Source organism: Macrotis lagotis, chromosome X, assembly GCF_037893015.1.
Source record: "Macrotis lagotis isolate mMagLag1 chromosome X, bilby.v1.9.chrom.fasta, whole genome shotgun sequence".
Taxonomy (NCBI): domain Eukaryota; kingdom Metazoa; phylum Chordata; class Mammalia; order Peramelemorphia; family Peramelidae; genus Macrotis; species Macrotis lagotis.
This window is the reverse complement of record NC_133666.1, coordinates 642,161,808-642,187,561: the sequence shown is the minus strand read 5'-3', so window position 1 is coordinate 642,187,561 and position 25,754 is coordinate 642,161,808. Positions and strand designations below refer to the sequence as shown.

The 25,754-nt window shown below is 36.1% G+C and overlaps 1 protein-coding gene across 1 annotated transcript in view; it reads left to right on the top strand.

Moving 5' to 3' along the window:
* The window catches only part of EPS15L1 (epidermal growth factor receptor pathway substrate 15 like 1), a 135,220-nt gene that overhangs the window by 55,628 nt on the left and 53,838 nt on the right, over positions 1-25,754 (top strand). Inside the window, exons 15-19 of the mRNA XM_074204388.1 lie at positions 4,302-4,499; positions 9,833-9,997; positions 14,543-14,669; positions 15,608-15,658; positions 16,573-16,703. Of these exons, the coding sequence (XP_074060489.1) occupies positions 4,302-4,499; positions 9,833-9,997; positions 14,543-14,669; positions 15,608-15,658; positions 16,573-16,703 (672 nt within the window). The remainder of the gene's footprint in view (positions 1-4,301; positions 4,500-9,832; positions 9,998-14,542; positions 14,670-15,607; positions 15,659-16,572; positions 16,704-25,754) is intronic.

The following is a 25,754-nucleotide window of genomic DNA, read 5'->3' as shown; positions in this document are numbered from 1 at the left end:
AAGTCAGTGGAGGAAAGATAATTTTCTAGATTTTGTATTTTCTTTACCCATGGCTCAGGGATAAACTAAAATTAAAAACAAACAAGATATCTGGATATTGAATCAAGTGGGTGATATACTTTTAGATCATTTGATTGACCAAAATTTTGCAAATATACTGCCCCATCTATTGGTTTCTTTAAGGTTATTAAACTAATTTTGGGGGACCAGCTCACCCAATTCTGCTTCTGTTAGATTGTTTACTATTGGATTTCTGCTCTTGCTTGGCTTAGCAAAGCTTCCTCCCCTGGTTTTCATGGAGGAGGCTATGCCTCTGTTGTGGAGTCAATTAGCAGAGATATTCCTGTGTAGGTGAACAAAGAAACCATTTCATACTGTTCTCTCTATAACAGATCAATTTATGATATTTTCCTTAGGAGCTGCAGAATGATTTTAGATAGAGAAACAAGTAATTTGCAAGAATTAGAAGCCCAGAAACAAGATGCTCAAGATCGCCTTGATGAAATGGACCAGCAGAAAGCTAAACTTAAAGATATGCTCAATGATGTAAGGCAAAAATGCCAGGAAGAAACACAGATGGTGGGTGTTGGTTTATCCTTGAAATTTCATGTCTCCATATTACAGGTTTAACATTGTATTAGAACAGTTAAGCCATCCTACAATTAGTTATAGATTATATCCTAAAACAAGATCTCTTTGAGAAGAAAAAAAGTTGCATATCAAAAATAATTGATATAAAAGCACTTGAATCTTCAGGTGATTCTTCATCCCATTGGTGTTGGTATAACCTATAGCAGTACAGAATACAGCCAGTCAGCATCTTAACCTGTGGGATTCTTTCCAAAAATCTTTTATAGAAAATACATGCAGGACATTGCAGGACTAACTTTTTTGTTTTAATCTTAGAGATACCAGTTCAGGACTTGCAGTCTTGCTTTTTGACTTTCATTTTTGTAACATGATCAACTTATATTTTCTTTCTGACATATATATGTCTTGAAAAATATCTTTTATTGCTATATACAAATATTTTATTAAAATATTTCTTAAGGTTTTTTAATAGTTATTTTCATTCAAATAAAAATATTTTATTCACATTAAAATTTATTCACATAAATCTTTAGTGTTTTCATTGTAATTTTCTTGTTGAAATTAAAATTAAAAATTAAAAAATCTAAATTCTGGTTTTACATGAACTGGATTTGGAGAGAAAAGTGTAGCTTGCATTTATATAACTAGCAAATTAAAAGAAAAATCGTCTTCCAACTTTTTCTCACCTCTCAAAACTCTCTTCAAAGGATAGTATTTTTTTTCCTATTAAAGATTTTATTTTGAGTTTTACAATTTTCCCCCATCTCATTTCCCTCCCCCCACCCCCTCCACAGTACAGAAAGCAATTTGTCAGTCTTTACATTGTTTCCATGTTGTACATTGATCCAAATTGAGTGTGATGAGAGAGAAATCATATCCTTAAAGAAGAAACAAAAAGTCTAAGAGATAACAAGATCAGACAATAAGATATCAGGTTTTTTTTTCTAAATTAAAAGGAATAGTCCTTGAACTTCGTTCAGACTTCATGGTTCTTTATCTGAATACAGATGGCATTCTCCATTGCAGACAGCCCAGAATTGTCCCTGATTGTTACACTGATGGAACGAGCGAGTCCATCAAGATTGATCATCACCCCCATGTTGCTGTTAGGGTATACAGTGTTTTTCTGGTTCTGTTCATCTCGCTTAGTATCAGTTAATGCAAATCCCTCCAGGCTTCCCTGAATTCCCATCCCTTCTGGTTTCTAATACAACAATAATGTTCCATGACATACATATACCACAGTTTGCTAAGCTATTCCCCCGTTGAAGGACATTTACTTGATTTCCAATTTTTTGTCACCACAAACAGGGCTGCTATAAATATTTTTGTACAAGTGAGCTTTTTACCCTTTTTCATAATCTCTTCAGGGTATAGACCCAGTAGTGGTATTGCTGGATCAAAGGGTATGCACATTTTAGTTGCCCTTTGGGTGTAGTTCCAAATTTCTCTCCAGAAAGGTTGGATGAGTTCCCAGCTCCACCAACAGTGTAGGGGTGGCTAGGTGGCACAGTGGATAAAGCACCGGCCCTAGAGTCAGGAGTACCTGGGTTCAAATCTGGTCTCAGACACTTAATAATTACCTAGCTGTGTGGCCTTGGGCAAGCCACTTAACCCCATTTGCCTTGCGAAAATCTAAAAAAAAAAAAACTGTCCCAGATTTCCCACAACCCTTCCAACAATTCTGGTCATATTGGCCAGTCTGAGAGGTGTGAGGTGGTACCTCAGAGAAACTTTAATTTGTATTTCTGTAATAATTAATGATTTAGAGCAATTTTTCATATGACTATTGATTGCTTTGATCTCATCTGTAAATTGCCTTTGCATATCCTTTTGACCATTTGTCAACTGGAGAATGGCTTTTTTTAAAAATATGACTCAGTTCTCTGTATATTTTAGAAACGAGTCCTTTGTCAGAATTATTAGTTGTAACAAATGGTAGTATTTTTTTATCAGAGTATAATATAGCATGGTATTCAAGTCTTCGGTTCAAATATTAATTATTCAATTAAAAATATTAAGGTCATTGTACATGCAGAAGTGACCACTGGAGAGAGAAAATTTAGGTAGGAAATTAGGGACAAGGGGCAGCTAAGTGACACAATGGATAGAACACCAGCCCCAAGTCAGGAAGATCTGAGTTCAAATTTTGACTTCAGACACTTAATACTTCCATATTTACTTGAGCTTGTCAAGTCATTTAATTCCGTTGCCTTGAACACTGCCCCCCATAAAAAAGAAATTAGGGACAGGTCCCCAAAATAATCATAACTTTTGAACCACTACCTATAATTCCATCCCAATGTTGGGAGGTGATTTATTTCATTATAATTGATTTCCTTTGCAATCCTATGTATTTCATTTCATGCATTTGAAAGTATTAGCCTGAAAAGGGGTTAGTAGGTTTCATCCAACTCCCAAAGGATACTCAAAAATGTTAAGAATATCCACTTTTATTGCATAGATACTGTTTGCTACTTACCAGTTGTGTGACCAGAGACAAATCACTTACCTTGTTTGAATTTTCCCTTCCCGATTTGTAAAATGGGAACTATACTGTCAGTACTGACCTGACCATAGATTGATTGAAGATAAAATGAGATGTCAGTATATGTGGGTATATATAATTAAATGTATGTAAGGTTCTTTTTCAACCTTAAAGTATCCATAAATGTAAAGGAGAGATTTAATATTATTTTAGGCATATTCATGTTATGGTGGCATTAAAAATGAAACTTTTGAGGAATATAAAGTAATTTTGAAAGCCTGATATCTAGAAGAAAGCAAAACAACATTGGGTATAGTGGTAATGCCAATAGTAGTTCCTTTTAGATGGAATCTGAAACTGAATTCTGAGTTGCAATAGAGCTAAATTTATCTGTCTACACTAAGTTCAGTAACTATTGGTGAGCTCGCAAGAGTGGGGGGCCACCACATTTCCTAAGAGAATCAGCCCAGCTCAGCGACAGAACAGGTTAAAGGTCTATAGAGGTGGCTAGGTGGCCTGGCAAGGGGTGTCTAGGTGGCACAGTGGATAGAGCACTGGACCTGGAGTCAGGAGTTCCTGAGTTCAAATCCGAACTCAGACATTTAATAATTACCTAGCTCTGTGTGGCTTTGGGCAAACCACTTAACCCCACTGCCTTGCAAAAACAAAAACAAAAAAAAAGGTCTATGCTGATTAATAGTGTAATGGAGCCTATGAGTAGTTCTTTACTTTCAGCCTGAATAAACTAGGAAAACTTAGCCTTTAAAAATACACACTGTAGGGGGTGGCTAGGTGGCCTGGATAAAGCACTGGCCCTGGAGTCAGGAGTACCTGGGTTCAAATGTGGTCTCAGACACTTAATAATTACCTAGCTGTGTGGCCTTGGCCAAGCCACTTAACCCCATTTGCCTTACAAAAAACCTAAAAAACAAAAAATACACACTGTAAAAGAAAGCAAAAAAAGAGCAGCATGTACAATGAATACAACTAGATGAAAAGAAAAATATATACATTGATACTGAGATGAATGAAAAGGACAGAATGGGGCAATAATAAGTTGTGTGATAAACACATTTTATGTCAAAATTCATCTTAAAGTCAGAGTTATAAATGTGTGTTCATCTTATTGCTTAAACTCTGCATGTTTTCATTCTAGGTTTCAACTCTTGTTTAAATAATATAAAAATAATATTTTAAAATAATTGAATTTTTTTTTTTTCAGATTTCATCATTGAAAACTCAGATCCAGTCTCAGGAATCAGATTTAAAGTCACAGGAGGATGACCTGAATAGGGCCAAAACGGAATTGAATAGATTGCAACAAGAAGAAACCCAACTAGAACAGAGCATTCAAGCTGGGAAAGTTCAACTTGAAACAATAATTAAATCTTTGAAATCAACACAAGAAGAAATTAATCAGGTACATTCACATAATTCTATTTCTCTCTCTCTATGTGTGTGTATGTGTGTATGTGTGTATATATATATAATATATATATATAAAATTGTAAAGTAGTTTTTATGCCAAAAAAATAGTTACTATTGACATCTGATTTTGAATTTGTGGCATTGAATTTGTGATTGAAATGGCCCTGAATTTAGAGTCAAGAGACTTAAAGCTGAATTTGAGCTATGCTCCTTACTTAATCATGGAACATTCTTTTTTAGTCTTTTGGTTAATATAGAGATAAAGATACTTATAGTACTCACCCTACAAGGTGATAAGGTTAAATGAAGTAATGTATGTGAAACACTTTATAGATTGTTCAGGATAACGTGTCAGCTGTCACTCATTACCTGTGTGACCCTGACATTAGTAATAACTGACATTTATGGCCCTATCTTGATCCTGCTTCTCTTTTATCTTTCTGTTTTCTAACTTGGTGGTCTTACTAACTCACCTGGACTGTTGCAATAATTTATTTCCTGTTTCTTCATCCCCTCTGGGCCATTTTCCACCTAATGACCAAAGTGATTTTTCTTTCTTTCCTTTTAAAAAGAGGATTTTTAAAAAACAATTAACAAGCATTTATTTTTCCCTCCTCTTTCCAAAATGAAAAAAAAATATGAAAAAATAGACATAGACAAAAATGACTCTCCCCCACACACACATCTGGCCTTTGTTCAAGAAGCTTCATTGATTCCTTATCACTCCCAGGGTTGGAAAAAGCATTGATTCTTTTGTTTTGCATTTACAGCACTTCACAACCTGGCTCCAGCTTATGTTTCAAGCTTATTTCCTCCCCCCCCCCCCCATGAATACCACATTTCAGCCATGCTGGATTACTTATTTTCTCTGCACATGATATTTTGTCTCCTGACTCTGCATTTGCACAGGCTACCTTCCCGACAACCCACCCCCAGTGTCTGAAATGCACTGCTTCCTCATTGCCACCTCTTAGCTTCCTTCTTGAGTTTGCTCAACAGAACCAGGAGGACAATTTATATAATAATTGTAAAGATAAACAACTTTGAAAGGAACACTGATCAATGTAATGATCAACCACAGTACAAAGGCCCTATCATGGAGCATCCTGCCTACTTTTCCACCAAGAGGTGATAGAATGACCCTTTGTGTTGTTTAAGGAATATTTTTTGAATGTGGACAATGTGGAATTTATTTTGCTTTGATTAAGTGTTATTTGTTATAAGTGTTTTGTTTTGTCTTTTCTTTTTTCCCCAGTGATAAGAAGGGATAAGATAAAATAAGATTTTTACCCGGGGTGGAAAAAAACCCCAAAGTTTAACTCATGTCACCTACAATTGGCCTTTTCTGATTTCCCCAAGCCTTAGCACTTCCATTCCCACTTCATGTATTTGTGTTTATTTTCTTTATATGTGTTATGCAGAATGTAAACTCCTTGAACACAGACTGTTTTGGTTTTATTTTTGTATTTCCAATGCCTATCATATTGTAGGTGATTAATAAATACTTATTGAATGATGAAGAGTTCTAGAAATTGCCTAGTACAAGCTTATATCATGAAATTCCTTCTATAATATTCCTACCATGTAGTCTTCCACAAATCTGTATTAGGGAACCCAATACTTAGGCAGCCTATTCAGTTTCAGCAATCCTTAGGAAGTGCCTACTTACATTGATCTTTGTGTTTTATTTCCCTCTCTTCAGTTTCAGCCCCTTAGTTCTAATTCTTCTCTCCATATATTTGTAGAAAAAGCTTACTCCTTTTTTCTTCACCTTTATAGTGAGAGAATGTGTATATCACCTTAAGGAAGTATTAAAGGAATTAATTCTCTTATAAGAACTTTGAAATTTAGAAGAGCAGCTTTTAACTGTTTACAAAAGGAGATGCAATGTAAGAAAGATATGCTACCCTTTGGTTTATTCTGGTTTCATTTTCTGTTTCTGACAATATTATGAACTTTTTGAAAGAGCAAAGGATGATAATTCTCCTCAATCAAGCACATATCTGGTACTTAGTGATGTATAATGCTTAAATTTATTTAAACCTTTTTGAACTTCATATCTTTAGTCTGTTACAATATCTTTTCCCCAGGGGACTGAGCTAGGCTTCCTAGTAGGAGTCTTTTTTTTTCCTAGGGAAAAAAAGTTTATTTAGGTTTTGCTTTGTCTAGAAGAAGCTAAGGAATAGAGAGATTAGCAGCAGCAGCAGCTGCTGCAATAGCAGCTACCTAAAGGAATAAATAGTAAGGAAGGATATAGGGGTGGTGAGAGGTTATTTGGGAATTATGGTCTCCTAGAGTGGACTGGCATCCTAAAGGAATATGAGCAACTCAGTTGAATAGAGAGTCAGCTTTAAAAGAGACAGGAAAATAAGATAATTAGGTATATGTAGATGGGAGGGCTGTAACTTAAAGAGCAGAGATGAAGTAATTAGGTATACATACATTGCTGGGGTCAGTTACTCCAAGACAATCCTTTCAGGTTAGGTCAGGGATCCATTGTTTTGTTGATAAAGACTAGTCTTGTGCCTGGAAGCAGGGATTTGCCTAATCCTTGCCAGGCCAGAGGGCAAGATACTTTACTGAGATTCTTTGATCTTATCAGTAAAGTGCTTCACTGAAGTTCCTTGACTTTATCTTCCCCCCCCCCCCCCCCCCAAGGAGCTGGAATCCAAATTCATTTGGGAAGAAGAATGGAAGTCTTGTCTTCTGAAGCTGCTTTCTGCTGAAAAGTAGAAGCAGAGGTGTCCCTGTAGATCCAGTTTGAGGAGATGTTGAGGTGCATCCAAGGTTCCAGAGTTTTTTAGAGATTGATATCCAGCTAGGCCCTATAAGCAGATTAACCAAATGGACCAAAAAAAAAAAAACCCAAGTAAAAGAAAAATTATTAGGAATAGGATCGCTATGGAAAAAAAGCTGGGGTAGAATGGTAGTGCCAGGATATATAAAATAATATCCCATGATCCCAAAGATTGTAGCCAGTTGGTAATTGAATCAGTGTATCTAGCATGTATCTTATACTAGAATTTGCCATAGAGGGTTATCAAAAAAGTCTTTGATTTAACACAAATACAGCAGGATCAAATATCCTTAGTTCTTTTTGAATTCAGGTAAATCAGGATTGACAACCAATCATGCAGTAACAATTCTACTTCATAGCCAGACTTAGGAATAAGTAGGTGGGAAACATGCCATTTCCGAGGAGCATAATAGGGAAACTGACCCAGGGGATCCTGCCTTGAGCTGAAGTCAAAGACTGGCCCTTCAGCTTTTTCCCACTGACCTCCCTCTGTTAAAGTTCATAAACTGTTAAAGGAGATATATTTTTGCTTAATATAAGGAAGAACTTTCTAACAGTTAGAATTGTCTGATGTTTGTGTGGGCTGTCTGTAATTTTTGAATGAGATAGAGGTTAGACTGCATCTTCTGGTTTAGGATTCTTTTCAGACTTGAGAGTCTACAGTTTAAGAATTTTTTTATAGGTAAGTTGGTCTAGATTGAATGTACCCAATAATTCTTCTCTTAGCAAGGCTTCTATTTCATATGGAACAAGCCTAACTTTTTATTCCATTTAAAAAGACTTGTAAAAACATTACTAACATTTTCATTCTAAGTAAAAGTTGTGATCAAACTCAACAATAGTGAGATGATTACTCATGGAGCTTAATTTTCACTTACATTCAAATTAATTTTTCAAAGTATAGTTGAATTCAAGTAGTCCCAAATCCATTTTTCCCAAGTGAGTCTAAGTGACAAAACCAACCTGGTTTCTTCTTTTGTGCTTTATCATCATGGCATGGAGGTGACTCTGGGTTCTTGAAGGCTGTTCCAGTGGAGTCAAAGCCCTGACTGATCCCACCAAGCTGGAAAAACTTTGAGAACAGACCTAGTGAGGATTTGTGTGTCTTTTGTCCAAGAACCAGCCCTCCAAGCACAGTAGGCTCATCACCAGAGGGCTGGCCACCAGGTGATTTTTACTTTTGGCCATAACTACTCATGCAACTGCCTACTAAGTAATTAGAGAAGTTGTGATCTACATCAGTTGATTAAATGCCCAGACATGAAATCATAGATTCTGAAAGTATTATCTTCTAGTCACAAGTTTTTAAAATTACATATTTCTCTACCTAGTCTTCCTATGAATTAAATCCATACTGGGGGTTAATATGTATTTATACATATAAAGATATTTATAATTTTATATTTGAGTATAATAATAAATCATTACAGAATGCATATTTTGCCAACATGAATTAGCTAATGCCATTGAGATATGTTTTATATGTGAAAGTTGATTCACTTGTGGATAATTAGGTACTATTTTCAAAGATTATTAAAAGAATGTAGGGATTTTTAGCATAGTGGAAAAGAATGAAAAATGGAGCATGATTCCCATTTTCAAATATTTGAAAGGTTTTTATTTGGAAGAGGGAGCCAGCTTAACTAACTTGGGCCATAGAGGAGAATGAATACCAGTAAGGAGCCACAGGGGGGAAAATTTCAATAGTCTTGATAGCAGAATGGTATCCATGAAAAGTATGCTGAATTTGGAGTCAGAGAACTGAATTCTAATGTCTGTCTACAATGTGACCTTGGTTAAGCCTCTTAATCTGCCGAGTTGGAATAGATACTCTTGAAGGTCCATTCCAGCTCTGTATCTTATCATTCTCTGAAGAAAAACTAATAGCCAGAAGTGATTAAGAATGGATTGAACTGGGGGCAGCTAGATGGCATAGTGGATAAAGCACTGGTCAGGAGTACCTGGGTTCAAATCCCGTCTCAGACACTTAATAATTACCTAGCTGTGTGACCTTGGACAAGTCACTTAACCCATTTATTTGCCTTGCAAAAACCTAAAAAAACCCCAAACAAAACAACAACAACAAAAAGAATGGATTGAACTATCTCCTTTGGATTGTGTGTCTTTTCAAGCAGGAACTCATTGACCATTTGTCAGGGATATTATTGTAGAAAGGTTATCAACTCAGTGACCTTTTTTTGTTGTTTTTTTTACAAGGCTATAGGGTTCAGTGACTTGCCCAAGGTCACACAGCTAGGTAATTATTAAGTGTCTGAGGCTGGATTTGAACTTGGGTTCTCCTGTGTCCAGTGCTGGTGCTCTATCCACTGTGCCACCTAGCTGTCCCTTTTTTTTTTCCAAGCTAAATGACTTTTGAGGTCCTACCTAGTGTTGGCTAATATCCTGTGTTTCTTATCTTTACTTTCATATTTGGGGTCTGGATCAGAATAAGAAAAGTTGCAGCTTCTCTTTCAGTTGGCTGATTTTGCTGGGACTTGTATAATAGTGGCCATTTTTCTTTCACATAGGCAAGAAGTAAACTTTCTCAACTGCAAGAGTGTCACCAGGAAGCCAGCACAAGTATTGAACAGTATAATGAAGCACTGAATGGGATTCCTGGTGACAGCATGACAAATTTAGCTGACCTCAGTGAAGGAGCCACACAGAAAGAAAAAGGCGGTTTTGGAGCTATGGTAAAGGTTGAATAAAAGTAATAATTAAGATTTACATTTTCCAATGTTAACAGCAAACAAATTTATCAATTTGTAAATCATGTTTCTTTTGATTATGTAAAGTGAAGATTTTTGGTTGTGGTCTTAACTTCCACAGGTCTTGTAACCTAGTTTTCATCACTATATTTGATATTAGTACTTATTCTGTGGTTGTGGATGAGATTGATTTGTAAGAACTGTTTGGAAGGAACCTCACTTGCAATGAAAGTATTTGTATAGTATCATTCACAAAATGTCTGGGGTCCTTCAATGATGTGTCTGTTTAACTTAACCAAAGGTGGATACAAATATTTTCTCTGCTGAGCCTATTGCTGCCATGTTTTCTGTGATAGATATTTTCTTTAGGAGTAATATCTTTAAAATGAAAGTTCAAGATAAGGTTTAAGGAATATGGCAATCAGACTTTAGTCATAAAAGAGAGATCCTCCTAAAAATGTTCTCTGAGTGAAGGGATAATATTTTTCCCCTGTCTGCTCACTCACCTGAAAGATATAAAATGGGTGTGGATATTATTCCACTCAACTGAAATGTTTTATGTTTTAAGAACTCAGCACTTTATTTTAAACCTTATGACTGTAAAGCAAATATTCCAATGTTAGCTATGTAGGCATTTCCTTCTGTTTGCTATTTGGTTCCAAGGATACTTATTTATATCCATACAGCATCCCTAGATAACAAATCGTTTCTGGGAAGAAACAGAATTTTCTGTTTAATCCAGTTACTTTTGTGCTGTTGAGGGGAACAGAATGAAAGCAATTGGTCTGAAAGTTTTGGTGGCTCTTGGCTCTATCATTCTTGTACTTTTTTATGCCACATCCTTTAACTTAATGTTACTACTGACATTCTTTTGGGGCCCTAAATCCTATCCATTTCTGGCTGCATCTGTTAAGTGGTTCCTTTTTTCTTTAATAATGCCGGCTCCTCTTCCCTAAACATTCCTAATGTCTTTATGTCAGTTTAGTTCTTGACAGTTTTCCTTGGTCATACTTAGCAACTAGGGAGAATTATCTTTCTCTGGGGTTCTCTTGTACAGTACTTTTTTAGTTTTCCTAATTTACTTCTTCTCTCCATCTACTGCTTGATGCACTGGCATTCCTTCTATACTACCTCTTTACTTCATTTACCAGTTATCTTTCTTCTAATGGAACTTTCTGCATATGATCCAAAGTATCTTTTAGTTTTTCCACACATTTTTAAAGGTCAGTATTTCCTCAAAAATATCTTTATGTTACAGATTCTATTAATGTTACATTAAAAATTGAATATTAATAGTCATCTTTGATAAGCTACATGAGCCAGAAGTTCAACTTTTCTACTCTCTATTACTTGTCCTGTGTATTTTCCCTGAATTTTATTTAAACAGTTGCATATTTTATTTTGTCTAGTATTCTCAATGTTAGGTCTTTGAACTGCTGTAATTAGGTATTAGTTCCTAATACAGTTCACTTTTAAGTATCATTTCTGCAGTATTTTAGAAGATTGGTTTCCTTGGAGGAGAAAATTGGAGTTAGCATGGCAATCAATGTACTTTGTAACATGCCAACTTTCCTCCCCACAGATTTTGCTTTTCTCATTATTTTTGTTCATCTTTAAAGTATAGCTTAAGTTTACGTGAAAATTAACTAATCTTGGAAATGTTTATGTCATAAATGTTAAGTAAAAACTGCCAGTTTGGGGGGAAAAAAACCAACAAAAATCAATAATTATCTTATTGTACAAATACAACTTTAAAAACCTTATTTGTTTGTTTCTGTTTCTTAATAAATATAGTTTGAAAAGGGATTTTTGTTTACTACAAAAAATGATATCAGAGGAGAGGCATCTTTTAGTTTTGGTTCTAAGGGAATAAATAACTGAAGAAACATGTCTAGCATTGTCTATACAAAGTTTATTCTACACTTTTGAAAGTTTTTGATCCTGTCATTTCTTAAATACAAGTGATATTACCAACTCCAAGTAACAAAAATTTCTTAAAACATTATTTCTTTTCTCTTATCTGATATATCCTCCCCTGAAATCCTGCTCCCCTGCCCCTGGGTCCACTGGGGACCCTGGGCCATTGTTGACCATGCCAGAAGTGCACAAACTCTGGCAGACCCGTACACTGGGGAGGCTCCCACCATGAGCCTGGCACTGTATTATGCCTCTTGTCTGAGGAGTGACTTAGACAAATGCAGAGAGGTTCTTCACTGGAAAGGCTGGTCCCACAGCAAGTCATGGAATGTGGAAAGATTGTAATCTGCAGAGTTGGAGGGAAGTACCCCTGCTGATGACATCCTAATGCTTTCACATGATCTGATTCCAAGCACATTAGTTTCATCTTCTTTGCACCATTCATTCTACCCAGCAAATACTTCTGACTGAAGGAAGAAAAATCATAGCAGACTTGTACCTCACTGAAAACTTTGTCCTCCTTTCAAGAACCTGCTTCTCTGTCACATCTTAGGCATAAATCTAGCATTCTTCTAGAGAAAAGGAAATTTAGGTGCTAATGACTTTGGTAACATTTCAGAGCTGTCATGTTACTTTAGAAATGCATAACTTTACATCTGTAGCCAGTGAATATTTTTAGTTTAGGAGAATTTGCTTTTTCCACAGCGGTCGATCAGTTATCATCATTTCTTTTTTCTTGCATTTAGGTAGCCTCAGAAGGTTCAGTCATTTTCCATTGAAAGGTAGCCATTGGTTGAATTACCTCAATGCATCTTTACATTTTTAAAAATGTTATTTTCTAGGTTGTCATTCTAAACACTAAACAACACTAATTGTGCTAGGATTTTGTTTAGAACTTTTCTATTAAAGGAACCCAAGAATGATGATTTACATAAATTTCAATTCCTTGAAAGACATTAGAGATCCATTTCAGAATTCTATCACTTGGTGATCTGAGTGCCAAATCAATGACTGTCAAATCATAATCCCATAACTGTGACCTGCAGAGTATTTAAAATAATCCAGTGTAAATGTAAAAATAAAATGGAAACATCTGCCATAAGAAAATGTTTTCAGGGGCAGCTTGGTGGCACAGTGGATAGAGTACTGGCCCTGAAGTCAGGAGGACCTGAATTCAAATGTGGCCTCAAATACTGAATAATTAACCTAGCTGTGTGACCTTGGACAAGTCACTTAACCCCATTGCCTTGCAAAAGACAACAACAAAAAAAATAATGTTTTCATTCTTAATTTACTGGGTTACCAAGTTCTCCCATTCTCCATTATTCTTTGAAAATAAATAATCCCTTCCAAACATTATGTATTGTAACAGATTTATTTCCCTTATTAGCCAGTCCACTCCCATAAAATAGGACTTTTCATTTTTCCCCCTGTATCCAAGAAATTTCATTAAATGTTAGCTGAATGTTTTCATTATTTGGTCATTAGCACTGTTATACCCACACAGAATCCTTGCACTATTTGTAACATCCAGGGTTCTTGGATGGGTATACTGGGCAAATAGCTCAAGAATCTGACTCTGGTGCCTGTCTTGGTAGGCCATATTGTTGAAGACTACTGGTAACCTTTCTCAGGTAAGAAAAAAAAATGTTCTGTACTCGGCAAAGGGTATAGTTAATCTCTGGAATCCCAGATTGAGGACAGTGGAGACTATTAATTTGGGATAGGGTCTTTTATTATTAGGAGATATGAAAAGCTATATTTTAACTAAGCACAACTGAAAGCTGTATCGCTAAATGGAATTGATTTTTTTGTATTGTTAACCTTGTCATAGATTTTCTTGACTGGTTTTTCTCTTAACTGCCTCTTATGCTTTTGTGGGCCCCAGCTTTGTAATTGATAATGATCCTAAGTTTTGGTCAATTCGGGTAATATTTTGGTATTGGTATACCAATTGAATGGAAGCTAAATAATTCATTATATTTGGCAGAGTTCATGTTTGTTCTGCTATAATTAAACTCTTCTTTTTTAGCTAACTAAACATCATGTCTTCATTAACCAAAATGTAGTTGTTATTTCTAAATGATATGCATACTTTATTATCATCTGCATTAGAAATTAGCCTTCATAGGGCTTAAAAATAAAAAGTATACATTTAAAATCCAGATTTCCCCCTTAGTTTGGGGCTGGCATCTAATGTTAATATTATGATAAATTCTGATAGTTATAATTTTAAAAATTGCTCTTCCTCCTTTAGTATTGGAACAGTTAGCCATTGTGTTTCAAAGTGTTGGGGGGGGATTTCAAATTTGTAAAATGCATAATTTAAAAAATGCTTATGTAGGGTAGGTTTTTCTCACCAAGATTTTTTTTAAAGGAATAGTAAATTCTGTATTTGTGAAAAAAAACCAAATCATCACTTACTTGAATAAGACCATAAAATTTGTCTCTTAAATTTACTATGGCAGATACTTCTTTGACCTTTATTTCAGTAGCTATTCCTTTTAGGATTTCACTATTTTAAAGAGAACATGAAAGTATTTTTAGAAATCTACATTTTGATTGATTTTTAAAATCAAAAGTGCCTTATACTGTTTCTCCATATAATTGTAGGATGATCCATTCAAGAATAAAGCCTTATTATTTAGCAACAGTACACAAGAATTGCATACAGACCCTTTCCAGGCAGAGGATCCTTTCAAATCTGATCCATTTAAAGGAGCTGATCCCTTCAAAGGCAGTAAGTAGGGGTTAATATATTGATCAAATCTTATATACATACAATGCCTTTTTTATTCAATAATTTTACTCTAAAATTGCCAAAGTAAAGTGGAAATTATGTGAACATTTGGGTCTTGTTCTAAAGACATGCTTTACAAGCCTCATTAATTTTTAGATTGATATTCCTCTTAAAGGGTAATAAATGCACTGAATTACAAGCAGTCTAACAAAGTTACTGCAAGTGGATTATTGTTCTCCTTATATTCCTTTCTTTAGCTTAGAGCCAAAGACTGCTTTAAGAGGGGTCTGTGAGGAAAAACAGTAGCAGTAGGGAAAGAAAAATGATTTGCAAGCACATTCTTTTCCTAAAGTTTCAGATTACAGATTTTTCAAAACAAAAACACCTTCATTTGGGGGAAGGATCAGACAGCTACTAAATTTAGCTTCAGCTCACTGCTCCTAGCTTCCTCTACAGTGTTGCATTAGGAGCAGGTCTTGACAGCCTGGCATCCTAGGCCAGAGGAAAACAGCTATACCAGGAAACTGATTTTAGGAATGAGTTTGACTAGCTTTCTGGTTGTCCTACCCCAGCTTGTGGCAAATAACCTGCATGCAACTCCTTTAATTTTACCTTTTTACTAGCACAGGCACAGTGTACTTAGGAAAAAAATGGCACTTTAGAATTAGTAGACTTTCTTGACTAAGTTTATTGCCTCTTATGCTTTTGTGGCCAGCTTTGTAATTGATAATGATTCTAAGTTAAGTTTATTTACTTAAGAATTGCTCTTTCAAAGCAAAAGAAAAAAAAAGTGTGTTTTTAGAGAGAGGGAATTATGTTGGGGGCAAAAGGAGAAACATTTTTCTCCCATAAATGGGGGAATTAACAAGGGGAATGTTCAAGTAAATAATGCTTCTAGAAACCTTAAATTTGAGGATTTCCCCCCTTTTTAAATCTAGGTGACCCCTTCCAGAATGACCCTTTCGCAGAACAACAAATGACTTCAGCAGGTAAAAGACTTTTTTTTCAAAGAACATTTTCATGGAATCCTCCCAGAACAGTGTAGTCTACAGAGCATATCTTGTTCTTTGCTTAAATTAAGGAAAACTGAAAAAATAAAACACCTTCCAGCTTCCCCAGTAGGATGTCCAACAGAACAGTAAGTGTGTTTAGTTTCTAAAGGAAGCTGAAATTGTCATCTCCTCTCCTTTTTGCAGTTTTATGCCCCTTCTTGTCCATTTCACAGCAAGGTGAGGAGCAAAACTGCAAAGGAAGCTCCTGATAGCCAGGTGATAGTAAGTACTTGTCCATGACAGCCTGGTTCAGTGTCACAGAATGTCACCCTTGAACTGCTAGCAAGGGATCCATGTCACATTTGTTCATGGGGGCCTCTGAAAATGTTTATTGTAAAAGCCAAAATTTTTATAGTGCTTCTGGTTTTTAAAGCCCTTTCTATAAATAACCTCATTGGGTCTTCACAACATTCCTGTGAGATAGACAGGGCAGATATTGTTAACCTCTATTTTATTGATGAGGAAACTAAGACAACTGATTTGCTTATGGTCTCATGGCTATTACGTGATGAACCCAAGTCTTCTGATGCCAACTCCAAGGCTCGTTCCACCATATTGCAATGTCTACACCCCTCCTGCTAGTCCTACCTATGTACATGGAAGAATATTGATCATTTTACATAAAACCCTGACGCTCTCTTCTTTCTTTGCTTTCCTACTTTCTAATTAGTATGTCTATCCTTTAATGTGCTTATGAATCACACATAAATTTTGCAAAAGTTTCCTTTTATTTGGAGCTTTAAATGTACATTTTTGACCATTCAAGTAGAGTAGTCCACATTGAGGTTACTGATGTATTTAGCATTTGTGAAATGGTGTGTATTCATTAATTGTCTTTCACTAAATTTTAGATCCATTTGGAGGGGATCCTTTCAAAGAAAGTGATCCATTTCGTAGTTCGGATGATTACTTCAAGAAACAAGTCAAGAGTGATCCATTTACCTCAGACCCATTCACAAAAAACCCCTCCTCCTCTTCAAAAGTAAGTGACTCTTTCAGATACAAAAGTAGATGTATAAAATACATACAGATGCATAGGAATAACCTAACATCTTGTTTTACCACAGAGATATGACAGAAGAATAGGAAATGGAATGGTGTTAAATATGAACTCTTTTTTTTAGAAGTGGGGTGGGAGTGAAAGGAAATTGGAGGAACCCTAGATTTGGATTTGGAGATGCTAGATTGATGATAATGGACCCAAAAATATACTCGACTTCAGCAATATTAAGGTGGCATTTGAGCTATGATTTATTAGTGACATTCTGAAGCAGTGTACTTTAATTTAAAAGGTTATATGCTTTTCATGATCTTAGAAAAACATCATTGTTAGTTTGTCATTGTTGAATCTATTTTTAGAAGTTATAGAATTTTTCAGGAAATGCTTTAATACAGTTAATATGAGAAGTATGGTGCCTTGTTTTTAATTCATATGTTAATGCAGGTGCTTAATACTTGTGTTTATATAGCTCTCTTTTATGTAGCTCTTAATCCTTTACACAAACTTTCACAGATGGGGAATAGGTAGATAGTTCAAATAGGTGTTAGTGTTCTAGAGGAGGGCAGTACAAGCCAGAGAAGTTAATAATATTATTTGCCTTCATTTAGATAATTAATAAGGGAAAGAACTGAGATTTAAATCCAGACTTCCTTATGCTTCTGTAAATTCACCATTTCTTTTCTTATATCCCTTCCCATCTTAAGAATTTAAAATAGTTTTCACCTGTATCTTGTGACAAAAGTCTAGATTCTTCAGCCTGGCATACATAATCTGATCTTCAGTATTCCTCATACAATATTGTTTAGTTATCCATCCTCATTTCTTACTACACAATACAATATCCAGATTACTATCCTCATTGTCGCCATAAATATGCTATATTCCTTCTTCTGAGTCTTTCTTGAAACTTTCTTGAAACTATCTAGATAACTTCCACCAATATTGCTGTGGTTGTCATTTGTAGTCTGTGTCATCATTGTGTATGTTTAATTAGTTTTAGCATTTTATTCTAAACAGACATACCCAGTATAATTCTTCAGCAATGTGATTTTCTCTTGGTGTCCTTATTAGGTCCCATGGATTCAGTTATCATTTTTATGTATGATATATGTGGTGTTAGGGGAGGGCTAATACCTCTGATGTGAGGGATTACCAAGGCCTTTTCCTCTATCTTTGGTGTCCAGCTAATCATCCAACTCTCATCTGTGACTCTAAGAATGTGAAATAGCCACACCATAGTCAGACTATGTCAGCAGGTAGCTAAATGAGGTTGAGGGTAACTGACAGACCTCAGACTTACAGGTGAATTGCGGGATGTATGCCCTAAGTATGTGAAGACCTCCTCCCAGGCAAAATGAGGGGATGAGAACAATTTGTTTCAGTGGCTATGAAAGCAATTGAAGCATCACAGACATCAAGGTCATCTGCTTCATCCTAAGCTGTTGCCAGTCCTCTGAACTTTATTTTTTCCAAAGGATGACTTACATGATTTTGGAAGAGAGAGTCAGACTGATGACTTTGTGCAACTCTGCCTCACTTAAATCCCAAATTTTTTTTGGTGGAAAATTTTTATACACGCACATACACACATAAAAGATTACAAAAACACAAGTTGGAACAAATGAAAACATTAAGGTTATATATTGGTTTGTTGTTCTTTGTTTTTGAAGATGATCAAAATGACGTCACTATGTTAGAGTCAGGTTACAGTGTGTCCAACCAACTATGATTGATCAGACTGGTATAAGTCCATTATAGAGCATTCTGCTGTACCATAGATCATGTGAATATTTGAATGAATTCTTTAAATTTGTCTGTCTTGACTTTTCCTTTGAGCTAGTTTACTTAAGCTTTGCTTGTAGAGCATAGTACCTTTTCGATGATGAAATATTTACATTATTAAAAAATAAATAAATTGTCTTAGGAAGATTCTGAAAATCACCTGGCAGGAGAAGATTTCTTGAACTGTGGTGGATAGTCCTGTACCCAGTGTTTGTCCTCTTGCACAATGTTCCAGAGCTCTTAAGAGACTTTGAGAATGTTTTTGTATTACTTTTGTTGACCCCTCTGTGGGTACTAAAATAGTCTATTTGGCAAGTAAATGTTTGGTATTCAAACAAGGTGGCCAGAATTGCTTCCTCTATAGTAGAGTCTGAATGCTTGGCAGTTTAACTCAAGAAAGGACCTCTGTCTGGTATCTTCTCCTGGTGATCTTCAGACTCTTCCTAAGACGTTTTATTTATTTATTTTTTAATTATGTAATTTTTTTGTTTTTGTTTTACAGCTACATACATTGGTTTCTACCAATCATTTTTTTCCCAAGGTTTGAATTTTACAGTTTTTCTTCCACCCTCCCTTCCCTCCCCCAACAGAAGGCAATTTGTTATGGTTTTTACATGTTTCTATGATATGTATAGATCAAAATTGAATATGTTGAGTGAAAAAACAGATCTAAAAAGAAAAAAAAATAGAGACAGTAAAATTATGTAATATATAAGACAGCTGTTTTTTTTTTTTCTTAATTTTTTATTTATTTAGGGGGCAGCTTGGTGGTGCAGTGGAATTCAAATCTGGCCTCAGACACTTAATAATTACCTAGCTGTGTGGCCTTGGGCAAACCACTTAACCCCATTTGCCTTACAAAAAAATTTTTTTTATTTATTTAAGGCAGTGGGGTTAAGTGACTTGCCCAAGATCATATAGCTACTCAATTGAGTGTCTGAGGCTGAATTTGAACTTAGGTCCTCCTGACTCCAGGGCCAGTGCTTTATCCACAGCACCCTCTAACTGCCTCCATAAGATAACTTTTTAAAAAATTGTAAATAATAATCTTTGGTTTTCTTTTAAACTCCACAGTTCCTTCTCCATATACAGATGGTATTCTCTATCACAGATCTCCTGAAATTGTCCCTGATTATTGCACTGATATGTTGTTAATGTGTACAGTGTTCTTCTGGTTCTGCTTATCTTACTCATCATCATTTCATGCAATTCTTTCCAAGTTTTTCTGAAATTCCATCCCTCATGATTTCTTGTAGAACAATAGTGTTCCATTACATACATATACCACAATTTGGTCAGCCATTCCGCAATTGATGGACCTCCCTTCAATTTCTAATTCTTTACCACTGCAGTCAGAGCTGCTATGAATATTTTTGTACATGTGGAGTTTTTACCCTTTTTCATGATCTCCAGGGTATAGACCTTTTTGGTATTGCTGGATCAAAGGGTATGCACGTTTTTGTTGCTCTTTAGGTTTAATTCCAAATTGCTCTCCAGAAAGATTGGATCAGTTCACTTTACCACCAGCAATGCATTAGTGTCCCAGATTTTCCACATCCCCTCCAACATTGATTTCATAAGGTAATTTAAATGAAAGCGATTCAGTTTCCTGGCACAGCACTGGTAGACTATCCAGGTTTTCACAGGGATACAACAATGAGCACAATGGCTTTGTAGACTTTCAGTTGGGTAGTCAGTCACTCTTTTCTCTCCCACACTTTCCTTCAGACCCTCCCAAACAACTGAGCTTGCTCTGTTTACAATGATATTATTATAAAGAAAACAAAATGGTTACATCAAGGTGATAGCTTCTCTGCAAGGTAAGCTATCATCCCATGATGTCATTGGGCCTCTTAGAAAATTAAGGACAAGGGGACTTCCGGCCAAGATGGCAGAGAGAAGAAAGGCACAGTTCTAAAGTCTCCTGATTTCTTCCCCATCTATCACATGAAACAAGCCTCTTAAAAGAATTCTGAACCAGGAAACCCAGAAAGAAAAGCCAGGAGAGGAAAATCTACCTCAGGATTTGTCTCCCGTAGCAGCCTTCCCTGAGTACCGGCAGGTGATTCTGGGCTCCGAGGGAAGATCAGCCCGGGATCAGCCAGATTAACCACTGAATTGGAACCAGGAGTCTGAGGGCCCAAGAGCCGGACCTGCTGGATCAGCGGCAGGGCTGTATGAAGGGGGCTTGCCTCCGCTGGGAAGCAGAGGCGCTGGTGTTGGTGCTGTCCCCCTGGAGCTTGGGGAAGGGGCTGTGGGGAGAGGTCTGGTGCAGAAGAGCTGCGGACTCCATCCCTGGGCTCCTCAGGTCTGAGAAACTCTGTGAGTCCACGCCTCCATTGCACAGAGGCCTCCTCCCAAACAAATGCAAACTAATTCTGCCTCAGGCCCAGGTATGTGAGCAGAAGAACCAGCCCAGCTGAGGAATGACCTCAGGCCAGGGTAAAGCCCACCATTGATTGAAGGCAAAAGAATTCAATAGTTCCCTTTGGGCAAAGGGAGAAGGCCTCCCAACCAAGGTCACAGACACTCCAGAGAAGGCAACCAGCACCTCCTACTGGCCAGCCAGAGAAACTGCAATCAGTAAAGCCTTTAGTGATCCCAAGCCCAGGTGAACCAGCCCCCCCCCCCCAACTCAGGGTCTTAGCATAATGAAGAAGGGTCAGCAGAAAGGTGGATCCATAGAAAAATTCCTGGAAAGGAAAGACCCCCAACTCAGAGAGACCTGGAACCTCTGAGGAGAATACAATCTGGTCTCCAGCACAGAAAGACTTCCTTGAAGAAATAAGGAAGGAGCTTAAAAATTTGGGAGAGACAATACCTGGCAACAAGAAAAAAAAACCTTAGAAAGTACAATTGGACAAACACAAAAGGAGACTAAATCTCTCAGATCCTCAAATGAGCAAATGCAAAAAGAAATTAATTCTCTCAAAACCTCAATTGGTCAAATGGAAAGCTCTTTCAAAAGTAGAATTGACCAATTGGAAAAGGAGCTGCAAAAGGTTAATGAAGAAAACTCCTCTCCCAAAAAAAGAACGGAGTCTACAGAAACTAATGACTCCATGAGACAGCAAGAGTCAGTTAAACAAAATCAAAAAATAGAAAAAAATAGAAGCAAATGTAAAATACCTCATCAACAAAACCACTGACTTCGAGAATAGATCGAGGAGGGACAACCTGAAAATTATAGGACTTCTTGAAAACATTGAAGAGAAAAAAAGCCTGGACTTAATATTACAGTATTTAGTGATGGAAAACTGCCCTGATATCATGGAATTGGAGAGTAAAGTAGTTATTGAAAGAGTACATCGATCCCCACCAGAAAAAGATCCTAAAATGAAAACACCAAGAAATGTTGTGGCCAAACTGCAGAACTATCAGATAAAAGAGAAAATCCTGCAAGCAGCCAGAAAGAAGCAATTTAAATATCAAGGAGTCACAGTAAGGATCACGCAGGAACTGGCTGCATCAACTTTAAGGGATCAAAGGGCCTGGAATGAGATATTTCAAAGAGCACGGGAGCTTGGAATGCAGCCAAGAATCTACTTTCCTGCAAAGCTGAGCCTTCTCTTCCAGGAAAAAAAGATGGACATTTAATGAAATGAAAGAGTTCCAAAAATTTCTGATGAAAAGACCAGAGCTAAAAAGAAAATTTGGATATCAAACTGGAGGTTCAAGAGACACATGAAAAGGTAAAAAAAAGGGGGGGGCAGTAAAAGGAAAAAAATGCAATCCAGTAAGTTGAAACTGGCTATATTCCAGCATGGGGTAGGGGGAGAGACTCTCATAAATCCTGAGAAATGTAACTCTAACAGAGAGAATACACCTAGCCAGAAATGATGGACATCCATGACCTATCCATGAGACTGCTATCTAATGGGATGTAACTGGCTTTAACCCCACTTGGGAGAAAGATTCTAATAACTCTCAGGAATTTTGACTCTATCCAATAGAATATACTGAACTAGAAGGCACAGACACTCAGAATTTTCTATGACCTAGATAGAATGATCTAAAAAATACACTACCTCCCTAAAAAGGGGGACAGGAAAGAGACAGGAAGAGGGAGGGGATTAATGGGACAAATCTCATTACACTAAAAGGTACAAAGAACCTATGGTAATAGAGGGGAAGAAGGGAGCAGAGGAGAAACACCTGAATCTTCTTCTCATCAGACTTGGCTTAAAGTCAACCTACACATACTCAGTTAACTTATAAAACATCTAACCTTTCAAGTATTAAAAGGGGAAAGGGGGAGGGGGGACGGAGAAAGGGAAGGGGAGTGGGGGAAATAAGGGAAAATAACGAAAGGAAGGGAAGGGAAAAGGGAAAAAGGGAAAGGGGAAAGAAAGGGGAGGGTGTGATATAGGAGGGAAAACATACTGAAGGGGGTGGTATTCAAAAACAAAATACTGGGGAATATGGATAAAAGGGGGGCAAAGGGAGAAAAATACAAACAGAGGGAAGATAGCACAGAGGGCAATAAAGAATTAGTAATCATAACCTTGAATGTGAATGGGATGAACTCCCATAAAACGTAAGCAAATAGCAGAGTGGATTAAAAACCAGAATCCTGCAATATGCTGCTTACAAGAAACTCATTTGAAGCAGAGATACATATAGAGTAAAGGTAAAAGGTTGGAGCAAAATATATTTTGCTTCAGCTGAAGTAAAAAAAGCAGGGGTAGCAATCCTTATCTCAGACAAAGCAGCAGCAAAAATAGTGTTAAAAGAGATAAGGAAGGAAACTTTATCCTCATAAAAGGTACCATAGACAATAAAGTCATTTCAATATTGAATGTATATGCACCCAGTGGGACAGCACCCAAATTCTTAGAGGAGAAGCTGAAAGAATTACAGGAAGACATAGACAGCAAAACTCTATTAGTAGGAGACCTCAACCTCCCCCTATCTTATCTAGATAAATCAAATCATAAAACAAACAAGAAAGAAATTAGGAAGGTAAATAGATTGTTAGAAAAATTAGATATGGTAGACGTATGGAGGAAACTGAATGGGGATAGAAAGGAATATACCTTTTTCTCTGCAGTACATGGAACTTATACAAAAATTGACCATGTACTAGGACATAAAAACCTAATGATCAACTGTAGAAAGGCAGAAATAGTGAATACATCTTTCTCAGATCACAATGCAGTAAAAGTCATATGCAATACTGGGCCAAGGAGATATAGACCCAGAGCAAATTGGAAACTGAATAACCTCATTTTAAAAAATGAGTGGGCCAAAAAACAAATTATAGAAAGAATTAACCATTTTATCCTAGATAATGATAATAATGAAACAACATACCAAAACCTATGGGATTCATTCAAAGCAACTCTCAGGGGATATATTATAGTTCTAAATGCTTATATGAATAAATTGGAGAAAGAAGAAAACAACGAACTAAACATGCAACTAAAAAAATTAGAGAAAGAACAAATCAAAAATCCCCAATCAAATACCAAATTAGAAATTTTAAAAATTAAAGGAGAAATTAATAAAATCAAAAGCAAAAAAACTTTAATTAATAAATAAAACCAAAAGTTGGTATTATGAAAAAACCAATAAAATTGATAAACCTCTGGTCAATTTGATTAAAAAAAAGAAAGAAGAAAACCAATTTGCTAGTATTATAAATGAAAAAGGCGAACTCACCACCAATGAGGAGGAAATTAAAGTAATAATTCAAAATTATTTTGCCCAACTCTATGCCAATAAATTTGATAATCTAAGTGAAATGGATGAATATTTACAAAAATATAAGTTGCCCAGGTTAAATGAAGAAGAGATTAAATACCTGAACAACCCTATCTCAGAAAAAGAAATTCAATAAGCCATTATTGAACTCCCTAAAAAAAAATCTCCAGGGCCTGATGGATTCACAAGTGAATTCTACCAAACATTTAAGGAACAATTGGTTCCAATCCTATATAAACTCTTTGGAAAAATAGGGAAAGATGGAACTCTGCCTCTTTCTATGAAACCAATATGGTACTACTACCTAAACCAGGAAGAGTTAAAACAGAGAAAGAAAATTACAGACCTAATTTCCCTGATGAATATAGATGCAAAAATCCTAAATAAAATCTTAGCAAAATGACTACAACAAGTCATCACTAGGATAATACATTATGATCAAGTAGGATTTATTCCCAGGAATGCAGGGTTGGTTCAGTATTAGGAAAACTGTTAGTATACTCAATTATATCAATAACAAACCTATCAGAAATCATGATCATATCAATAGATGCTGAAAAAGCTTTTGACAAAATACAGCATCCATTACTATTAAAAACAGTAGAGACTGTAGGAATAAATGGACTGTTCCTTAAAATAATTAGCAGTATCTATCTGAAACCATCAACAAGCATTATATTCAATGGGGAGAGGCTAGAGGCATTCCCAATAAGATCAGGGGTGAAACAAGGGTGCCCATTATCACCACTACTATTCAATATTGTCTTAGAAATGTTAGCTTCAGCAATTAGAGAAGAAAAAGAAATTGAAGGAATTAGAAGGAAGAGACAAAACTCTCACTCTCTTTGCAGATGACATGATGGTCTACCTAGAGAATCCCAAGAAATCATCTAAAAAACTACTGGAGACAATTAGCAATTTTAGCAAAGTTGCAGGTTATAAAATAAACCCCCATAAATCCTCAACTTTTCTATATATGTCTAGCAAGAAACAGCAGGAAGAGCTAGAAAGAGAAATCCCATTCAAAGTAACCTCAGACAGTGTAAAATATTTGGGAGTCTATTTGCCAAGACAGACTCAGAATCTTTTTGAAAACAATTATAAAACACTTCTCACACAAATTAAATCAGATTTAAATAACTGGGCAAATATCAACTGCTCATGGATAGGGAGAGATAATATAATAAAAATGACAATTCTACCAAAACTAAACTACCTGTTTAGTGCCCTACCAATCAAAATTCCAAAAAATTACTTTAATGAGTTAGAAAAAATTGTAAGTAAATTCATATGGAGAAATAAAAAGTCAAGAATTGCTAGGAGCTTAATGAAAAAAAAATGCAAACGAAGGTGGCTTAGCACTACCCGATCTAAAATTATATTATAAAGCATCAGTCATCAAAACTGTTTGGTATTGGCTAAGAAATAGAGTGGTGGACCAGTGGAATAGACTAGGTGTAAAAGCAGGAGAGGTGTATAGTAATCTGCTGTTTGATAAACCCAAAGAGTCCGGCCACTGGGATAAAAACTCCCTCTTTGATAAAAACT